The sequence below is a fragment of the Delphinapterus leucas genome, chromosome 11 (genome assembly GCF_059928025.1).
Source record: "Delphinapterus leucas isolate spDelLeu-1000000601 "Yukka" chromosome 11, BTC_Dleu_Yukka2, whole genome shotgun sequence".
NCBI classification, from domain to species: Eukaryota; Metazoa; Chordata; class Mammalia; order Artiodactyla; family Monodontidae; genus Delphinapterus; species Delphinapterus leucas.
The window spans coordinates 64493271-64512444 of NC_143139.1; the positions used below are offsets into that span (position 1 = coordinate 64493271).

The following is a 19174-nucleotide window of genomic DNA, read 5'->3' on the forward strand; positions in this document are numbered from 1 at the left end:
GAATATAGGTTATAAATTTCCTCTCAGAACCAAATACAGTTATTGATATAAAAAATAAAATCACTGCCAACAGATTCTGAAGGTTGAGTTATTTCTTTGCCCCTTCTACCTGTGTACACCAGAGGGAGAGCTTTTATCAAGCCAGATGCCCAGGCCTTGTTGAATGCAATATGTATAAATGCTTCTAGACAATGTAACTGTCCAATGAACTATATAGGAATAAAACACCCTGTGCAATCATATACAGCATTAAATAAAAATAGTAATTGTTGCAAATAAGGAGTTTATCTAATGGTCCACCACTTGTTCAAATTCTTCAATTATAGCCTATTTTTTCTTTTTGTAGTTTGAAAAAACAAACACTTTACTGTGTGACCTTTTTTTTTTTTTTTTTTCTTTTTTTTGCGGTACGCGGGCCTCTCACTGTCGTGGTCTCTCCTGCTGCAGAGCACAGGCTCTGGACGCGCAGGCTCAGCGGCCACGGCTCATGGGCCCAGCCGCTCCGCGGCATGTGGGATCTTCCCGGACCGGGGCACAAACCTGCGTCCCCTGCATCGGCAGGTGGACTCTCAACCACTGAGCCACCAGGGAAGCCCCTACTGTGTGACCTTTTATTTTTTCTCTGATTTTGTGTTTTATTTTGTGTATTTAATAAGGTGCTTTTAAATTTTATATATATATCTGTTATTTATTCATTATTTTTCTGTAATCATTTTAGTGCCTGAAGGACCACCACAAAACTGTGTAACAGGTAACATTACAGGGAAGTCCTTTTCAGTTTCATGGGACCCACCAACTACAGTTACAGGAAAATTTAGTTACAGAGTTGAATTATATGGACCATCAGGTAAGTCTTAATCAGTTTTGTGTTTACCTTTTGGAGTAAGAATTATATAAAATATGTTACTATGATCAAACTTTTAAAAAGTAACTGTTTTTAAAAGACCCTGTAGTTGAAGCAAACAGTAAAAAAGTAATAAGGAAGTGAGGCTCTTTGAACTTTTTGTTTAAAATCATAAATAAGTATAAGGAGAGTAAAACATTGTCCATGTTCCATATTTCATGACAAGGAGCTGAAAGAACAAAGGATAACCCCTCAAGAAGAGAAGTATTAGAGGAGATACGTGTCTTCACATATTTGAACAGGAGGACCTTGACTTACTCTGATTGCAAATATATGAAGAACAATGGGCTTCGGTTATATTAAATCAGATTTCTGCTTAGAAGAAAGAAACTATTTCTAATAATTGGCTCTCTAAAAGTAATACGGGCAAGTTCATAATGTAGCGAGTTCACCATCTTTCTGAGCAAGGAGGAGCTGGACATCCACTTGTCAAATATTTTAAGGGGTTCAAAAACTGTATTAGTAGAAGTTGATTAAACTCTACAATTCTTTCATAATCTGCATTCTATGGTTCTATGAAATAGGTTTATTTCAGATAGTAATGAAATAAACTCACATATCATCATTTATTTGGAAGAGTGGAAAAATCGACAAATGTCCATTATTCATTTGGGAACTTCTAGGAATCTATCATGAAACACATGAGTAAACTTTATTTCTCATCCCTGAGTACCTTATGCTCCTAAAATTCTGAAATATTTGCAGGCCTAAAGATATGGTAGTCTGTTTTCCCCCTCCCTCCTCAGTACATAGACACACATGGATACCCAGACATAGCTTTTCTATCAGTACTATTTTACAAAATTTTGACAAAGTACTCTTATATCTGTGAGGCTGGTAAGTCAAGAGAATGTATTTAGTAACTATCGAATTTAGCAAACTGGAAGTCATTAGCGATCTTATCAAGAGCAGTTATGATGGAGTATGTGGGGAAATGCCTGCTTGGAGTAGACTGAAGAGAGAATGGGAGAAGAGAATTGGAACAGTGGGTAATGGACAGCTCTTGAGTTCTGCTGCAAAGTGGAGCAGTGAATGGAAGTGGGTAGTGGGGGTGAGGGGTGAGCAGCATCGACAGGTTTTCTTTTCAGAGGGAACAAGCAAAGCATGTTTGTTTGCTGCTGGGAATAAATTAAAAAAGGGATATGTTGATGATATAAGAAAGGCAGGAATTATTGGAAAGATATCTTTGTGTAGGCTGAAAATGGGATCTTTTGCTCAAAGGTAGGGATTAGTTTGAAGAAGAATCCAGACGGTTTATCCACTGTAACAGGTTATAAGGCAGAGTCTGTGGGTGCACATGCTGTACATAGGTAGTTGCGTTGGTGGGAGTATGTGGCGCATGTCTTCTGAATGATTAATTTTTCCAACTAATCAACTGGGAAGAAAAAGTGGAAATATTCACCTAGAAGAGTAGAGAGTGACTGTACTACTGAAGTTAGGTAAGGTGCTGAGTACCATTTAGGGCTCATTTGAAGCGTGGTAATGAATAAAGTGATATCAGTCAGAGTGGATTTGTATTTTTCTCCAGTTCCCTTCAACAAGAGAGGGCTTATGTAAGGCAGTGATTATTACTGACAATGGATAAAGAGTAGACATCAAGTGGTGAGGAACCAAACAAAATAAAGTAGGTGGTAAGATCAATGGATTGGAGGTCCCAAAGAATTGTTGGTTCTGGCTTCTAGAGTAGTGGTCAGGAGACAGGAAGTGTGGTCAGAGACAGCTGCATGAAATTGAGATAATTTAGGATTTGCAGTTATTGGTAACAGCCATGTCTATTATGACTGTGAGGGAGTGACTGAGATCAGGTGGAGGACTAGATTGTTTAAGGAGAGCTTAAAGTAGTTTAAGGATGATTTCTAAGGATATTGAAATCACCACAAATTAAGATGGTAGCATTGAAGAAAATGCCATTGAAGCAGGAGCTAAACCATCCAGAATGAGAGTGAGTGACCCTGGGGTCCACAGATCACTACAACAATGAGAGTCAGTGGATGTCACCGATGGCATGAGAGCTGAAGCTGTGGGCTTTTCTAAGGAGGAGCTAGAATTGTCTAAGAGCAAAGAGGAGCAAGGAGAACACATACCACACCTGACCGCCTAGTCGCTTGAGGGCTGCGGGGAAAAATCAGTCACCACCATTCAGGGTGGCTGTAGGGAACAGAAGCAGTGGTGTCAGGGGAGAGCTAGGTTTCAGTTAGAGCAAGAAGGGGAAAAAACGATTCAGAGATAAAGTTGAGGATTTAAGGAATTTTGATGATGGCCCAGTTAAGAAATTTTGCTCAGAAGCTAAGCTACAGAAATTTTCTATATATATCTTTTTATAGAAGATAGAATATTTAGCATTTTAATTGAATGAATTTAAGTATCAAACACTGTCACTGTTTTTATATTGGTAAAACCTAATGTGTTCATTTTAACTATGTCAAAAAATAACACTATGGTTCAATAGGGCTTTATATAAAATTAATTTTAAATACTGCAAGATTTTTTTTTCCATTTTAAATAAATTGACACCAGTGTGACACTAAGCTAAATGTTTAAGATATATTCACTTTTAAAATTGTAATAGTGAATGTTAGTGCATAGGTTAACACTTCAATTGCTCTATACTTAAATGTAAGGATGATTACATGCTTGAAGAGTAAATAATCCACAATTATCTTTTGCTTTTTGCAGGTCAGATTTTGGATAATAGCACAAAAGACCTTAAGTTTGTATTCACTAATCTAACACCATTTACAAAGTATGACGTGTATGTTGCGGCTGAAACCAGTGCAGGGATTGGACCCAAGTCAAATATTTCAGTATTCACTCCTCCAGGAGGTAAGAACACCTCCTCTAGTGTGTTAATGAGAATTTTATTGCATCGGTTAAACATTGTATTAGAAGCTATTTGGTTGATATTTACCTAATTCATGTTATTTCCTTATCAGATTACTACCTAGTGCATTCTGAACGGGTGTTCCTTAGAACACTAAACCCATAGCATGCTTCATAATAAGAGGGACCAAAGATCAACATTACATGCAGTATCAGCCTGCATAATTCACAATGAATAGTACTGGCAAAATCTCAAGAATACTTAAACAAATGAACACATTTAACATGGTTTAAACCACATTATTTAAATGTTGACTCTATCTTCCCACAAAATAACGTTCAGAGAAATCCATGTATCCCACAATGCCTATAACAAAGTATATTTATAATCAAAAGGATATTCTAAGGAAGTGAGGATTTCTGGAAGGTGCATAATATAAATTTACCAGAATATACTGAAATTATTTTTAAAAGTTTCTCCTGAAGAAATTTTTTATTTGTATATATTAAACGTCACAGTCTAAGGCGAACTGTAGTGTTTAAAAAAACGTTACCATGCCATTTCACAACCTGTTTTCTGGGCCCACACCAAACTTGCTCAATGCCTTCATTTCCATTTAGATATTGTAATTATTTAGGAGAATACAATAATTTTTTTACAGTCACACTAACACTTGAAAAAGTTTTCAGTTTTTGTGTGATAGCTAACATACAGTAACTTGTGAATTAAGTACACAGTCTGCACACATGCACGTGCATACACACACACACACGCACACACACACACACACACACACACACACACACGAGGCTGGGCATACCTTCATCAAATAAATCATTCAAGTGTTTCACCATGAGAGGGCAGCAACTGTTAGGGAATTTTGTACTTCTCCCCCATTTCAAAGAACAACCCTTGATAATATTTTGCTATTGAAAGAGCGTAAAAATTATGTTACATTGATTTCAAATGAAAATTCTAATGTGTATATGGTTTCAATACACAGGTTAAAAAAGAGACGCACACTCATTAACAAAATGTTCTCATTTTTTCATATCAAAACTTTTTTCATTGTATTTCTATCAGAAGAGTCTTAGCATTGTATGTCTTCTCCATTAGACCTGAAATTTCTCCAACCTCCACCTAAACCTGCTCTTAGGCATTTTCAAGAAATCTAGACAGATTTATGGATGGCTGTCAAACACCACAGAGCAATCTGGCCTTCGTCATACTTAGAGCCCTTGAATTTGGTCTTTTCTCAACCAACCCAACTGACCAATTTCTATTCTCATGTTATGCAATTAAATAAATTCAGTCTTCTTTCAAGCCAAGCTGATTTTGGTGCTCCTAAACTGAATCCACAATTTAAGATTTTTGTTTTATTGTCATCATTCTTGGCCTACAGCATCTGACCAAAATAGGGAAATAGATAATACATTGCCACATACAGTGCCATTTTGTTTGTTTGGGATATCGTTTAAGCATTTATTTCCCTTTCTTTATATCTGTACTTTTTATTGACAAAATAATAAGTAGAATTTTAAGGACATTGTTCAACATATTTCACATGGGTTATTTTTCACACCAAGTTATTTTGAATATCTGACTCTACTTGCCCTGTGTAATGAGCAGTGTATCCTAAGTTTTATCCTACTGCCTCCTGAACTGCTCACCATGTAGACCACATCCAGGTGGCTTCCAGGAGAATCCACTGGCAACAGGTGGGTTTCTCTAAGGGCAGGTGTGGCACAGTTCTTACCTCTGCATGCCTGCTTCTCCATGGAGTTCTCAGGGAGTTTCAGTGGAATGCTGGGGCAAATGCAGTGAATGTAGACCCTGACGTCAAACACTAATTAATCCTGGTCCTACTAATTAAAACTTTGCCATAAAGGAATCTTTAGACTATATGAGAACAATCTAATAATTCATTAGAACTATATACTTTCAAGTAAAATTTATACCTTAGTTTTAGATTATTCTTTTTATTCATTAATACAACAGGGTTCTTTGTATTCTAATTAAAGTTACTGAATTTATTTTTTTCTCCATATTTAAAAGTAGTCTATAGTCTATATAAAAAATTAATTAGGACCAGCTTTTAAATTAATATATTTTAAAATAACTAGGGTTCTAACAAATCTCCAGATATTCATAGAAAGATATTGAATTGATTTCTTATAGAAAATATATGCTATCACATTTTAATGGGGCTAATTTCTCTAATACTGAGAATCATATGGTCCACGGTCTACTTTGATTATCAAAGAAAATCAATATGATGTTGTTAAAGCAGTTATCCTATGTATTTCATAATGTTTCTACATATCCGTTAATATTTTACTGAGCAGATTTCTACATAGGCATGAAGAAGAGATGGTTTTGGAAAAAAATGATAATTTAATAATCTCTAATGTTATAAAACATCATAGTTGCCTATTCCAAAATGAGGTAATCTGCTGAATATAACATAGGCAACAGAATTTTCTTATTATTTGTATCGGGATTAAAGAAACTTAAGTAAATTTTGTTGCTTCAATATCCCCTAAAACTTCTCTGCCACTAGTGTCAAATATCTTTTAAGGAGGTTAACATCATTCCTTAAAAGCAAACAAAGTATTGAAATCCATATTTACTCCCCCATAAATAGATATTGGAAGTGAAGACATTTGTCCTTAGTAGTTTCAATTTGCTACTTTCTGCCAATAGTAGCAACATCTTTGTAGGGAGATCACTGAGAAACTCTGAACTTTATGTTTTTCAGGATTCTCCGTGACTTTTATTTTTCAGTAGATTTTTGCAAAATTCACTTCTAATGGAAGTTTAATTTGCTAGATAATGGCAGACTTATTTTAATGTATTTTCTCTACCCCAATGCCGGTCGTCTCCATTTCATTTTTTTTCTAAGAATTTTTCATTTGCAAACTCCAAATCTTTGGAATATATTTTTACCAATCATATGTGCTGTTTCCCATTTCTTAGTAAAATTTATAGGTGTATTGACTTGAGAATGATTCTTAGGTCATCCCCATGGACAACACCTTTATAATTGACGCTGAACCATGAATAATTGCTTTCTGTGTTTGATTTTCTTTAGTTAATTTGGTATCAATATTAAAGAAGTTTGATCTAATCCACACTTCTCTGGTTTCCCCATAAGAATTTGTGGTGTAATATATCAAGTATCTTTCTAAAGACAAGATACAATGCTGTCTACTCCATTTCCTTTATCCCCTAAGCTTTTTCTTCTTTCATGAAAAAAAGAGACAGCCTTAGAATCACTCTTACACAAGTTTGGGGTACATTTTTAGGGTAACATAGAACCACTTAAAGTTGGATTGTAACTTTAGGCATTAGTGTCATGGGGCAATACTTACTAAGTTATATTGAAAAGTATAAATCAAAAGATAGAGAAACAGTATCTGCTACTATTTTTAGGTTTGGCTAACAGAATAAGAGACAGTACATTTTAAATATACTGCTGTACTGGGTAATGTTTGGTATCTTACTACATTATTATGTTATATCACATGGGACTGACCATTTCACTTATTTTATAGTAGGCAGGGTTTAGTTATCTGATTAATCTGATCAATGTACTTATTAAACTGGCTTTTTCAGTTAAGATTCTACATGTGTTCAAATTAGATGGAAAAGTGCCAGGTCTCTTCTTTGATTTAGGTTATGCAATACTGAGAGTTTGTCTACATAGCGACCCCAAAATAAAATGTCAAAGCAAGGTGGAATTGGAGTTTTGCTGTTTAAATAGCTGTGTTGTTCTCACACTACATGGTTAATTAGAAAGGTCCTCTACTCTTGAAAAATGTATATTGGCATATATGATGATAGAAACATAAGCTTTAGGAACAGTGTATGTTAATGAAATAAAACGTGTAAGAGGTGACCTATGCAAAGGATTTTATCTGTTTTATTCCTTCCTCTATCCTCAAGCACCTAGAACAGTGACTGTATGACGAGTCCTCAGTCTGTTGAATGATGAATGAATCAATGAGTGATTGTAGGGTTCTAGCCTAGAACTCTTCCTCAGTCTTTCAAAGGTCAAACTATTTTTCCTTCAGATTTGAACACCTTTGGGGAAATCAGCCTAAAGAGTTATCCTTCTATATAGAGATATACCAAAATGTTTTTAGAAAAGGAGATGCAAATAATTGGCAAATTATAGGTGTACCCATGTTATGTTTATTTCAGTTTTGAGCACAGGTTTTACCCATACTGGACACTGGAATTTTTTTTTTTTTTTTCTGGTACGCGGGCCTCTCACTGTTGTGGCCTCTCCTGCTGCGGAGCACAGGCTCCGGACGCGCAGGCTCAGCGGCCATGGCTCACGGGCCCAGCCGCTCCGCGGCATGTGGGATCTTCGCGGACCGGGGCACGAACCCGTGTCCCCTGCATCGGCAGGCAGACTCTTAACCGCTGCGCCACCAGGGAAGCCCATGGACACTGGAAATTTGACTGCATTAATCAGATATGCTCTTAGTCCAGAATTCATCCATCTAGCCATTAACTAGTCAACAAACATTTAGAAATATTTACATTGTTATAATCTCCAGGGAGATTTTTTTTACTGATTACTTCATAGAGACAAAGAAAAAAAAAACAACTCTTAATCTACTGGATAAAATACTACATGGTTACAGGAGCTTACTACATGGTTAACTTAAGCATAATTAGGTTCATTAATTATAATAATATTTATGGGAGTTGTGACATTAATTTTCAATTCCTTTTTGTTATCTTAAAGGAGAACAGAGTCATTCTTCATTTGTATTATACCCCCAATATGTCTTTCTTCTAACTGGAATTTGGTAAACCTGTACTACTATGAAATATCTCAGCTTAGGGAAATAGGGAAATGAGGGAAATGAATTTAATGTGTGACCACGTCCTAATCATAAAGGACAATATTTTTACATCTCATTTTCTCTTTCTTGAACCATCATATTATAAAGTCTTTTGAATTTGTTCCTAACTTTGTATAGTGATAGGAAAGTTTTAATCACACCGATTTTATAGATAGGGAAACTAAAAGTGGAGGGGTGAATTGGTTATTTATAATCACACAATGAACTATAGACAGAAAGTGGACAAGTGCCCAGAGCAGGTTTACTCGTGGTTCATTACTCCTGTGGCCCTGGGAGGTTTCCTAGAGGTTGCTCTTGGTGACATACATAGATACATACATACACACATTCATTCATTCATTCATTTATTTAGTGATTTTATACTTTTATACATTACAAAATTATTATCACTTGATGACTTTCTAACTAGAATTTAAGTACTTCTTGCTTTATCTTAAACCAATTGCCAGTTTTTCTCTCTTTTTCTTTACTGTTGCAAAGAGTGAGGGCATCTGAAATTTGAGATTCACATAATTAATTTGTAAAATCAGCAGGAAAATATCAATCAACTCTTCAAACAATTTAATGTAATGAATTAAAATTTGCCTAATTGATTTTCACCAACTACATGTAATTTCATTCACGGTATTCTGGATATTATTTTTTGGTATGTTGTAATTTTTGTAAAGTCTTCAGGATTTCTACTGGGCATTCATCAGTCATAAACAACTTTCCCTGGGAAGTTGTTTTTATTAATTAATTTGTTTTGAACAAATGTTGTGACATTTTGATTTGGGAAAATTATTCCATGTTATTCTGTTTCTTGTGTACATTTTTTGAGAACAACATGTAGAAATTTAAATATCTGTATATTTTAAACGATCAGATACAAATTTAATTATTAATAAATTAGTAAATTGTTTTAGTCTGTTTTCTAATAGAATTGCCTATATATCTTCAATCGTGAGCTAAGAATTAAGGGAATTTTTAAAAATTTGAGAATGTATTTTTAAATTTCCCTTTTCTTATTCTCTTTTTTTAGTTCCGGGTACAGTATTTGATTTGCAAGTTGCAGAAGTAGAAGCCACAGAAATAAGCATTACTTGGAAGAAACCACGACAACCAAATGGAATCATTAACCAATATCGGGTGAAAGTATTAGTTTCTGAGACAGGAGTAATATTGGAGAATACTTTGCTCACAGGAAAAGATGAGGTATTGCACTTTAATTTCTTATCTTGGGGAGCCCTTTCTACTTGGTTTTGGCCCTGATAACTTGGAAGATTTGCCAACATGCAAACATAAAATATTTGACGAGCTTCAAAGTACAAAATGAAGTATATTTAGGCTATGTTGATAATCTAGCTCATCATATTTCATTTTAAGACATAATATTATTAAGTGCTATTATGTTTTTTCAGCAATGAAAAATGTTAATTGAGGAATTAAGCAGGACTAAAGGTACTTCCATAAGTGAATATTATTATGGTGATTAAGTTAATGAATTGTTTGGAAACTCCTGTTATGATTTAAGTACTCCTTCTAAGGCTGTGCTTGTAATTTGGAATAGTTGCCAAAGAAAGGCACAGTAATTTTAGTAGCCGTTGTTGACAAATGATTTGACCTACTTAGGAAGCCAGATTTCTCAAAGCTGCCTCATTTAAAAACAAACGAACAATATACATTTGATTAAAGAAATCAAATAAACAAAAGAGATGAAATCGTTTCATAGATATAAAGTAAGGGACAATGTTTGCTTCTGTTCACACCGGGAGTCTTTTTTCCCCCTTTGTTTCTGTTAGGAAGCAGTTGATTTTCCTTCACTGTCTTCATTCACCTCATCCAGCCAGCTGTTCACCTGTGGGTTCCCTCTAAAACTGCAGACTAGTTGTATGCAGATATTGGTGGCTCCTGGGGCTCACAAAAATTAAATATACTTGGGACCAGTGAGTGTAGCAATCTCTGTACCTTAGAGGTACTACCTGATGGTTATTCAGTAATTAGGTTCCACTCCTTTGGTCCAGAATCACTGTTTTTTCCTATCTCCACATAATATCTATTCTATTTCTAGTCCCAGCTCTCCTCCATTTCTGACACCTACCTGAAAGTTGACCTCACTATGTGCTTAATGCATTCTGGCCACCCAGGACTTATTACTCCAAGTCGTTTGACATCTCTGGCCCAGGGTTAAATTTTAATCCAATGTTGACTCCATTCCTCTGTGCAAAAATGTTGAGTTATGATTTCTCTGATACTTTAGTTGACAGTTCAGGCAAAGGGCAAAAGCTTAATCCTCTGCTCCTGCTGAGAAGGCCTTAAATTAGATACTTCACTGTTTTAGGACTGGGTGACAGGTCTCTCACTTGTAATGACATCTACTGAATGGCAAGCCACACCTCTTTTTCTCTTGAAAATGAGAGATTCTGGAACGACTTCTTTGTTATTCTGCCTATATCTATATGATCTGCGGTCTGTGTGACGTAGTAGAGAGAACATGAGCTTTGGTACTGTACAGATCTGGGCTTATATCCTAATTTGGTCACTTACTGGGCTGTACAGCAGAAAGGTTAAGTGCATGGACCTAGGAGGAAATATGCTTAGGTTTAAACCCTGGTTTTGCCCGTAGTGATGGTTTAATCTTGAGAAAGTAGGCTTGACCTCTCTGAACTTCAGTTTCCTCTTCTCTAAGATAGGGACTCTAAGAGTCCCTATAACACAGGATTGTTAATGAAGGTTTAGTGGATTCATGTGTGTAAAGAGCTTAGAACTATACCTGGCATATGGTAAGTTTGGTGCTAAGTAATTGTGACCTGTTCTGATTATTAATCGTGGCACTGGACCTTTCACCCTCATTGGGACTCAATATTAGTTTCCTTAGGTCTCAATAAAAGGAGACATTATACTTCTCTTTATTTCTGTGATTGTATCTTTCTTCATTAGATCAGGCGCTTTATTGATATTTCTGCTTCCCCATGTGATTGGTGTTTGGGTTCACCTTTCAAGAGGTTGATGTGCGGAGACATATGGCAGAGGCTCTAAATCCAAATGAACCAGGGTCCTAGACCGGGCTCTGCCCTTTTCTAGATCTATGGCCTTGGTCAAGTCAACTTTTGGAGACTTGCTGCCCTTACTTTTAAAGCAGAGCTTATATACCCACCTTATATGATGAGGAATAAAGGAGATAACAGATAAAACCTCTGGCTTAGTGTATTCATTTATTATCCTCTTCCTTGACCTTGATGTAGGATAAGGACTCTTCTATTCAGTCTTCAACTTCTCAGAGTATAGCCTCCACACCCTGTCTCAAGAATTGTTTAAATCCTTGAAATCTTGTTAGAAGTCACCAGTGGCCTCCTGAGTGTCAGATAAGGTGGTAATACAGTTTTAGCCGTCCTCATCTTCCCTGTCTCCTCCAAAATCCATTCGTTTGCCTCCTACTCTCCAGCTTTTGATACAACCATTTTCTCCCTAATACTTGCTCCACTTTCATATACTGTGACTATGCGAAAATTTTGGCCTTGTGCAATGAAAAATGAATAAAATAAAAAAGCTAGCTCTTTTACAATTTTCTAACTTCTTTATTATAAGGATATTGCAGAGAGTTCTGTTTTCAGCCATGTCATTACACTTTTTTTTTGATAACCGCACAGTTTCAATCACTGCTTCCTATTTTCATGACTCTTTGCCTTGTTTTCCATGATGATTTTTCTCTCTGACACTCTGCATCCCTAATTCAAATCATTTGTGGTGAAGTTCTGCCAGGGCTCATCACATTTGAACTCATAAAACAGAACAAAACAAAACAAGCATCCTTTGGGGGATAACAGGACTTGGTTCTTGATTGAAAGGAGGAGATGAAGTTGGAATGAAGAAGAGGTACTAGACAGAGGTTCTGGGACAGTGATGGGGGCATATAAAGTTTCCCACAGGACACAAGAAGAAAGTCTGTAAAGGCAATTAATAGTTTTAGTGGTCAAGAACAAGGCCTGGAGAGAGGCTGACTTGAAACCCAGATACTAAATAACAGGCTTAGAATTCCTAACCCCTTGGACTGGGCACACCACAGATCTCTGATCTGAAGGTCATTGTCTAAGCATTTGGAAGGCTTTCATGGCATTTTTACATGCCTGATGTCTCTCTTTTTGGTTAACGGCACCATCATCCTCTCTTCATGAGGGCGTGAAACCTTGGAATTACCTCTGACTTTGGTTATACTTAGCATTTAATAGCCACTCAGTGTTAAGGCCAGTTATTTCTGCCTCCACAGTGTGACCTTCATACCGCTATATTCCATTTCTGTGTCCCCACCCCAGCTCAGGATTGAATAGTCTCTTGCCTGGACTATTTTTGTTAGCTTACTACGTTAGTTTTCCATTGTTGTATAACAATTTGCCACAAGCTTGAAACAACTCACATTTATCATCTCACAGTTTCTGTGGGTCAGGAATCCAGACAGCTTAGATGGGTTCCCTACTTAGGGTCTCATACAGCTGCAGTTAAGTGGCTTACTGTCCTGTGTTCTTATCTGGAGCCTTGACTAGGGAAGAATCTACTTCTAGGCTCATGTAGAATTTTGGCATATTTCATTTCCTTTTGATTGTAGAACTGAGGGCCTTGGATTCTTGCTGGCCCTTTGAGTAGAGACTACCCTTAGCTCTAGCTCATAGGGATCCCCCACATTTTCTTGCTACAAAACTTTCCCAGCGTGGCCATTTACCTCATCAAGCCAGCAGGGAGAGTCTATAATATAACTGTGAGAGTGACATCACATCACCATTGGTTAGATGCAAGCCACAGTTCCCACCCAAGAGGAAGGGATTATACAAAAGCATGAACAACAGGAGGTAGGGATAGTGGAGGGATCACGAGAGAGGCCATCCACTGTAGTCTCTCCACTGTTTTGTGTTTCACGCATCTATGAGAATAATCCTTCCAGATATAAGTATATTACTTAAACTAAAAAAGTAACTAAATAAAAAATGAGAATGGCCTGGGAACGGGAATATGCATCTATTTAAGTAATCTAGCTTTCCTGTCGCAGCAGAAAGTCAGTTGATGCTGTCCAAAGTAAGGGAGCCTTAACAGAACAGTATAAGCATGCTATCTAGTGATTTTAGAAGTAACGCCATAAGAACTGAAAACAGAAATGATTAAAGGTGTTGCTTCCAACAAATATACAAATATTGAATCATTATGTTGTACACTTGAAAGCAATATGATGTATGTCAGTTATATCTCAATTAAAATAAACAAACGATTTCAAAATCTCAAAAAAATGTTGCTTCTGGAGTGTAAGACTTGCAACTGGAAAAGTACAGACAAGGAAGTATTTCCATTGTGAATCCTTCGTCACCTCTTGCATTTTTAGCCGTGTGCATATATCATGATGTTTACACTCTTAAAAAAGTATTAAAATATAATCATCCTATGCTAGGCTTGACCTGATCTCATCATCCTTATTGAAATTGTTTCCAGTGACCTCTCATGAGTTGTTTGTTTCTTAATAAACAGAGGTTATTTAAGCATGCTGAAATACATGTAAGATTTTACTCTCGATATTTATAAACATATTTGAAGAAATACATTAGAAAAGTTAATCTCAGCGTTTGAGGACTGTTATTTCAACTTCCAAGCTTATATATGAATGTCATCTGTAACATGCCTAATAAATGATTGGGAATCCAGCCTCTGCTAAAATATTTGATCAACTCTGACAGTAGGGTATCAACTACTACAAAAGCAGCTCCTGTTTAAGCTTTAAACCATGCTTCCTTATGGTCTCATAGACATGCGTTTATTAGGTAACTATAAAGTTCTAGGCACTGTGATAGGTCCAGAATATACATAGATAAATAAGAAACTACCCTGTTCTTTAACTGTTTTGGACTGAAATATTCGTCCTCTAATGTTTACCAGTTTGTCCCATCTCTCCTCTATAGACCCACACAGTAGCTTATAATGACTTTGAGTTTGGGATTTGCAACCAGGAAAATGTGTTCCAACCCCACCTCTGCTATGACTAGCTTTGTGAACTTGAACAGATGACTGTAAAATGGAGATAATAATATCTTTCCCTTTAGGTTATAATGAAGTGATATCACATGGGAAAAAGTATTTAGCACTGTACTTGATACACAGTAGCTTTAAATGTTAGTCTCTGCAGTAGTAATAACAGTGCACAGTGATTTAACTTTTTATCATTTGAAGATAATGGTCATGGCTTCCCTAAGGCTTAACATCCTCAGGTTCTCATCAGTCATGGTTTCCAGGTCCTTCATATTATTGATAACTCTTCTGTGTATATTTTCCAATTTGTCAATGAGCCTCTTTCTCAGCTGAACACAATATGCTATATGTAGTTTGACTAGAGCCAAATTGAGCAGAATTATTTTCTCCTTTTGTGTAAACTTTCTACTTCTGTCAATGCAAAGAATAAAACTAATTTCTTTGGGAGACTCATTCTGCTGAGACAGAAGTTAGAAAACCCCTAAAGTCATCTCTCCATGGATTGCTCTCTGGCTGAGTTTCACACTAAAATCTCATCCTGTACTTGTTATTCTAATCGAACCCTGGGACATTTTATCCCCAAAGACACTGCTTTGCTATGTAGTGTTACAGATTTCTGAGATTTGTATAGATACATCCTTTCATCCAACCTATTTCTCAAGTAGATCAGTGTTTGTCAGTGATGAGCATGAGAAGAAAGCCAGCTAAATGCTTGGACAGTTGCTTCAGATTGAGGCTGAGGACAGGACTTGAAGGTAGTTAAGGAATGCTTGAGACAAGTTTACTTCATTGATTATTAGGAACATAAATAGAATCAAGTCTTAAGGATTTATCACCCAAATAATGTGTAGAATGATATAGTATCCATTAGAGGTTTCCAAACATATGCTAATTGTAAACTTCTTTTTACCACTGGTTGATAATAGCACAAATCATGTTATAGTTTATAATAAAATAGAGAAGCATTTCTTAAGAATAAGTCAAAATTTTCATTAATTCAATTGAGCAGACTTCTAGTGAGTGGAAGTTGATAGATGTACTAGAGTTTTTTTCTTTTCTTTTTTTAAATCACATTAGTTATAATGAAGACTGTTACATGTAGAATCAGGTTGGTTTATTCAGGTGGATTAGGAACTTAACTCTGAAGACTTCTAATTCTTTCACATAAATTCTGAAGATTCCTAAGTAGCATCTGAGAAGCTTTTCATGTTGATGAATTGTGACATTGCCTAACTCAGTTGTCCTCAACCAGGGGCACTTTTGCTCTCCAGGAGACATTTGGCAATCTCTGAAGACAGCTTTCACTGTCACTACTGGGAAGATGCTTCTAGTGGGTAGGGACCAGGGATGCTGCTATACTTCCTACAATGCCCTGGACAGCTCCCTATAACAAAAAATTGTCTAACACAGAATGTTATTACTGCTGAGGTTGAGAATGCTGGACTAGCTCAATGAGTCCAAGCTTTTGGGAGTTGTGATGGGCCTTTATTCCCTTCTATATCCCTCATTTCCACTCCTACTTCTCAACCCCTTCTCATTACCCTCTTAAGTTCTGGTTCTTTCCCATCATTTTTGCTCTTAAAATTCTTTCTTTTTCATCCTTTGAAAAACCTAATACTTAATACCTTTTTAGAGAGGCAAAGTGTGGGAAATATTCACAACATGGCACACTGGGTGATAATTAGTAACATTCTGGGTTTTTACAAAACCAATGTTCAAATCATTTGTAGTTAGGGAGGGTCTTTCCAATGAATTCGGGAAAATTCAGATAGAATTAACTCAGGTCAGCTCTTAGGCTGGAACAGCAGTTTGTCAACAGAGATGCTTAACTTAGTTAATTGATAGGATGCGATGGTTTAACTCTCAAAAGCTTATCTGACATTGGTATAAAATATGAGAGATTTAATGCAAAATCATAGTTCAGGGGAAATTCTTTGTATTACCCCGTCGTACCCTTTATAAAGTGCTTTGTACCCTGGATTCTCAAAGGATGGCTGATTGATAGTGGAAACAGCTGTGTGGTTCAGGCATAAACTATTGACTGGACTAGCAGAGCATCTCTGAATTATGTGTTTGTGATTCATGCCTTCTCTGATTTCCCAGTGGAGACAGAGCTGAAGTGTGCCTTGAAAGATGGAAGAGCTTTAGTTTGTCCCATATAGGGTTCCTTATCCAGAGTGCTTTATCACAATATTCTTAGAGTAAATCTTATTGGTATCTCCCTACTTTTTATCACAATACTTTTCTGGCTAAAGATGTAACAAGATTTAGATAATTTTATTTTATAAATATCATTTGGAGAACTAGAGATATCCTTGCATCTTTTCTCCATTTTTTTATTTTTCAGAAAAGTTAATATTTAAATGAGCTGTCTTTGTAGCTAGTTAAATAAGTAAACTGCCTTAAAATTTCTTGCCTTCCCGATATTTTTCCTGAGTATCTACTACTTTTTTAACGATACTAAGTGCTTTATGTTAATAAGGAATTAAAAGCCTGTTTTTGGCTCTTGGAGTAAACACAATCCCAAAACATGTAAGATAATTAAAACACAGGTGTACCAAAATTTTATAAATAAATAAAACCTATACTATGAATTAATTACAAATTCTGAGGGTATAAGAGCAGGGAATTGAGAAGGAATAGAATAATTTTCTTTTTTAAAAAAAGGGTTTGGAGTGAGTTTTGAAACTGAACTTGAAAAGGAATTGACAAAAAGAGAGTAGTTCTTGCAACAGTTTCTTTTTTTCCCAAAACTGTTTCATTTTGGAAAATTTTGAACTGGTATAAATGGAGAAAAAAAGAGTATTATAAAATGTGTCCCCATTAACCCATCACCTGGATTCAGTAATGATCAGCATGCTGCCATTCTTGCCCCAGCTGTCTCTCGTTGTTGTTGCTGTTGATGCCGGCTATTTTGAAATAAATTCCAGACTTCATATCTTTTTGCTCTTACGTGCCTAAGTATGGATTCCTACAAGACATGGACATTTTAATTTATTCAATAATTCCATTACCACAATTGACACAATTACTGATACTGTCTTGGTACCATCTGAAACGTAGACCATATTCAGATTTTCTCATTCTCTTTCAATCCGTTATGTGGGAAAGAAAGGAGCGAGTCCTCTTGTTGTCCCAACATAAAATTCTACTGTGTATATCTGTAATCTGCTCCTGATACTTTGTTTTCATTATTTGCCACTTCGGTGAACTCGACACTTGTGAGGTACGTTATGGCATCTAGGAACAATCACAGTTACCCAAAATATTCCTTAAATCCAGAGCCTTGGAGAGGTCTGCCTTGAACTCTGAAAATTATTGCTATGTAATTTTGTTCATGTCTGTAACTTCTCTCGATGATAGATTAAACTATTATTAGTGATATGTATCTACCAGGCATGCAGGCTGCTCACACCTCGTATACAAATGAGGACATATAGATGGCAAAGCAAAACACATATTAATAAGGCAGTAAGCCTAGAACACTTATTTTTTGGGGGTGAGCAGTTAAAATATTTTAGTCATGAAACCTTTGCATGAGGATGTCTAATTTTACCATAAAGAAGCTAACTTAAGTCAGAAACGAATTATCTCCTTTTCCCCACAATACAGTATTGGTCTCTTAAGATATGGAATTGATCACAATCGGTACAGTGATGCAGGATTTTAGTAGCTTCAGAGTGAAATCTTGGAATGTGAAAGAGACAGCAGTCATGGAAATAATATTATTTTTAAAAAAACCGTGATTCCAGAATTACTAGTTTTTGAAACTAGTCCTTGAATGAAGCCATTATTAACATAACTGTCACGAGCAGCCTTTGTAAATATCTGTTTTCAATTGCAGTATATAAAAGGCCCCATGGCTCCAGAAACTGTGAACATAGTAGAGTCAATGGCAGGATTATTTGAGGGTTCAGCAGAGATGTCTTCTGACCTGTACTCGATTGCTTCAGTTATGTATAGCAGTCATCCACATCATAACTTTCCTGTGAGGAGTAGAGCTGAAGACCAGCCTTCAGCAGTTGGTAGGTACATTTCTTTTGTTGTTGTTCTGTGAAATGTATTTAAACCACCAGTACTAGCTAGCACAGATATGAACCTTAGCTGGGAGTTCAACCCAATTATTAATGGTCCATGGGCTGGAGTCAGATTTTTTTCTTCTTTAACTGTCGGATAACCTCATACAGCAAATGGAAATGCCACACAGGCAGGAGCTGGCCCCTCCTAACCCATCTGACCTTCCTTGGAGAGAAAGTAGCACCCTAGAGTCTCTAGCCAAGCTGCATAGACAATCAGTTATTACAGTTGCCAAAGCAGGTGTGATGGGAAGGGATTAACATATCTTCAAATCATTTACAGGCCTCACACTCTCTGCAGTTTTTGACTAATAGGCTTTCAAATGTCACTGAAGGTAAATAGGTCAGAAAGTTACAACTCTAGTGCATGGGGTGATAAACAGGTGTAGGTGACCCCAATGATGTGGTGATGTCATTAGTGTATACACTTGCTCTTCAGGGTCAATGGATCTTACTGTCTCTAAAAAGAGAATGTCATATATAGCGAATTAAAAATTCTTGGTTAGAAGAC

The 19174-nt window shown here is 36.3% G+C and overlaps 1 protein-coding gene across 1 annotated transcript in view; it reads left to right on the plus strand.

Moving 5' to 3' along the window:
* PTPRQ (protein tyrosine phosphatase receptor type Q) overlaps positions 1 to 19174 on the plus strand; it is a 254741-nt gene that overhangs the window by 67738 nt on the left and 167829 nt on the right. Inside the window, exons 24-27 of the mRNA XM_089921589.1 lie at positions 719 to 847; positions 3581 to 3727; positions 9624 to 9796; positions 18432 to 18612. Of these exons, the coding sequence (XP_089777715.1) occupies positions 719 to 847; positions 3581 to 3727; positions 9624 to 9796; positions 18432 to 18612 (630 nt within the window). The remainder of the gene's footprint in view (positions 1 to 718; positions 848 to 3580; positions 3728 to 9623; positions 9797 to 18431; positions 18613 to 19174) is intronic.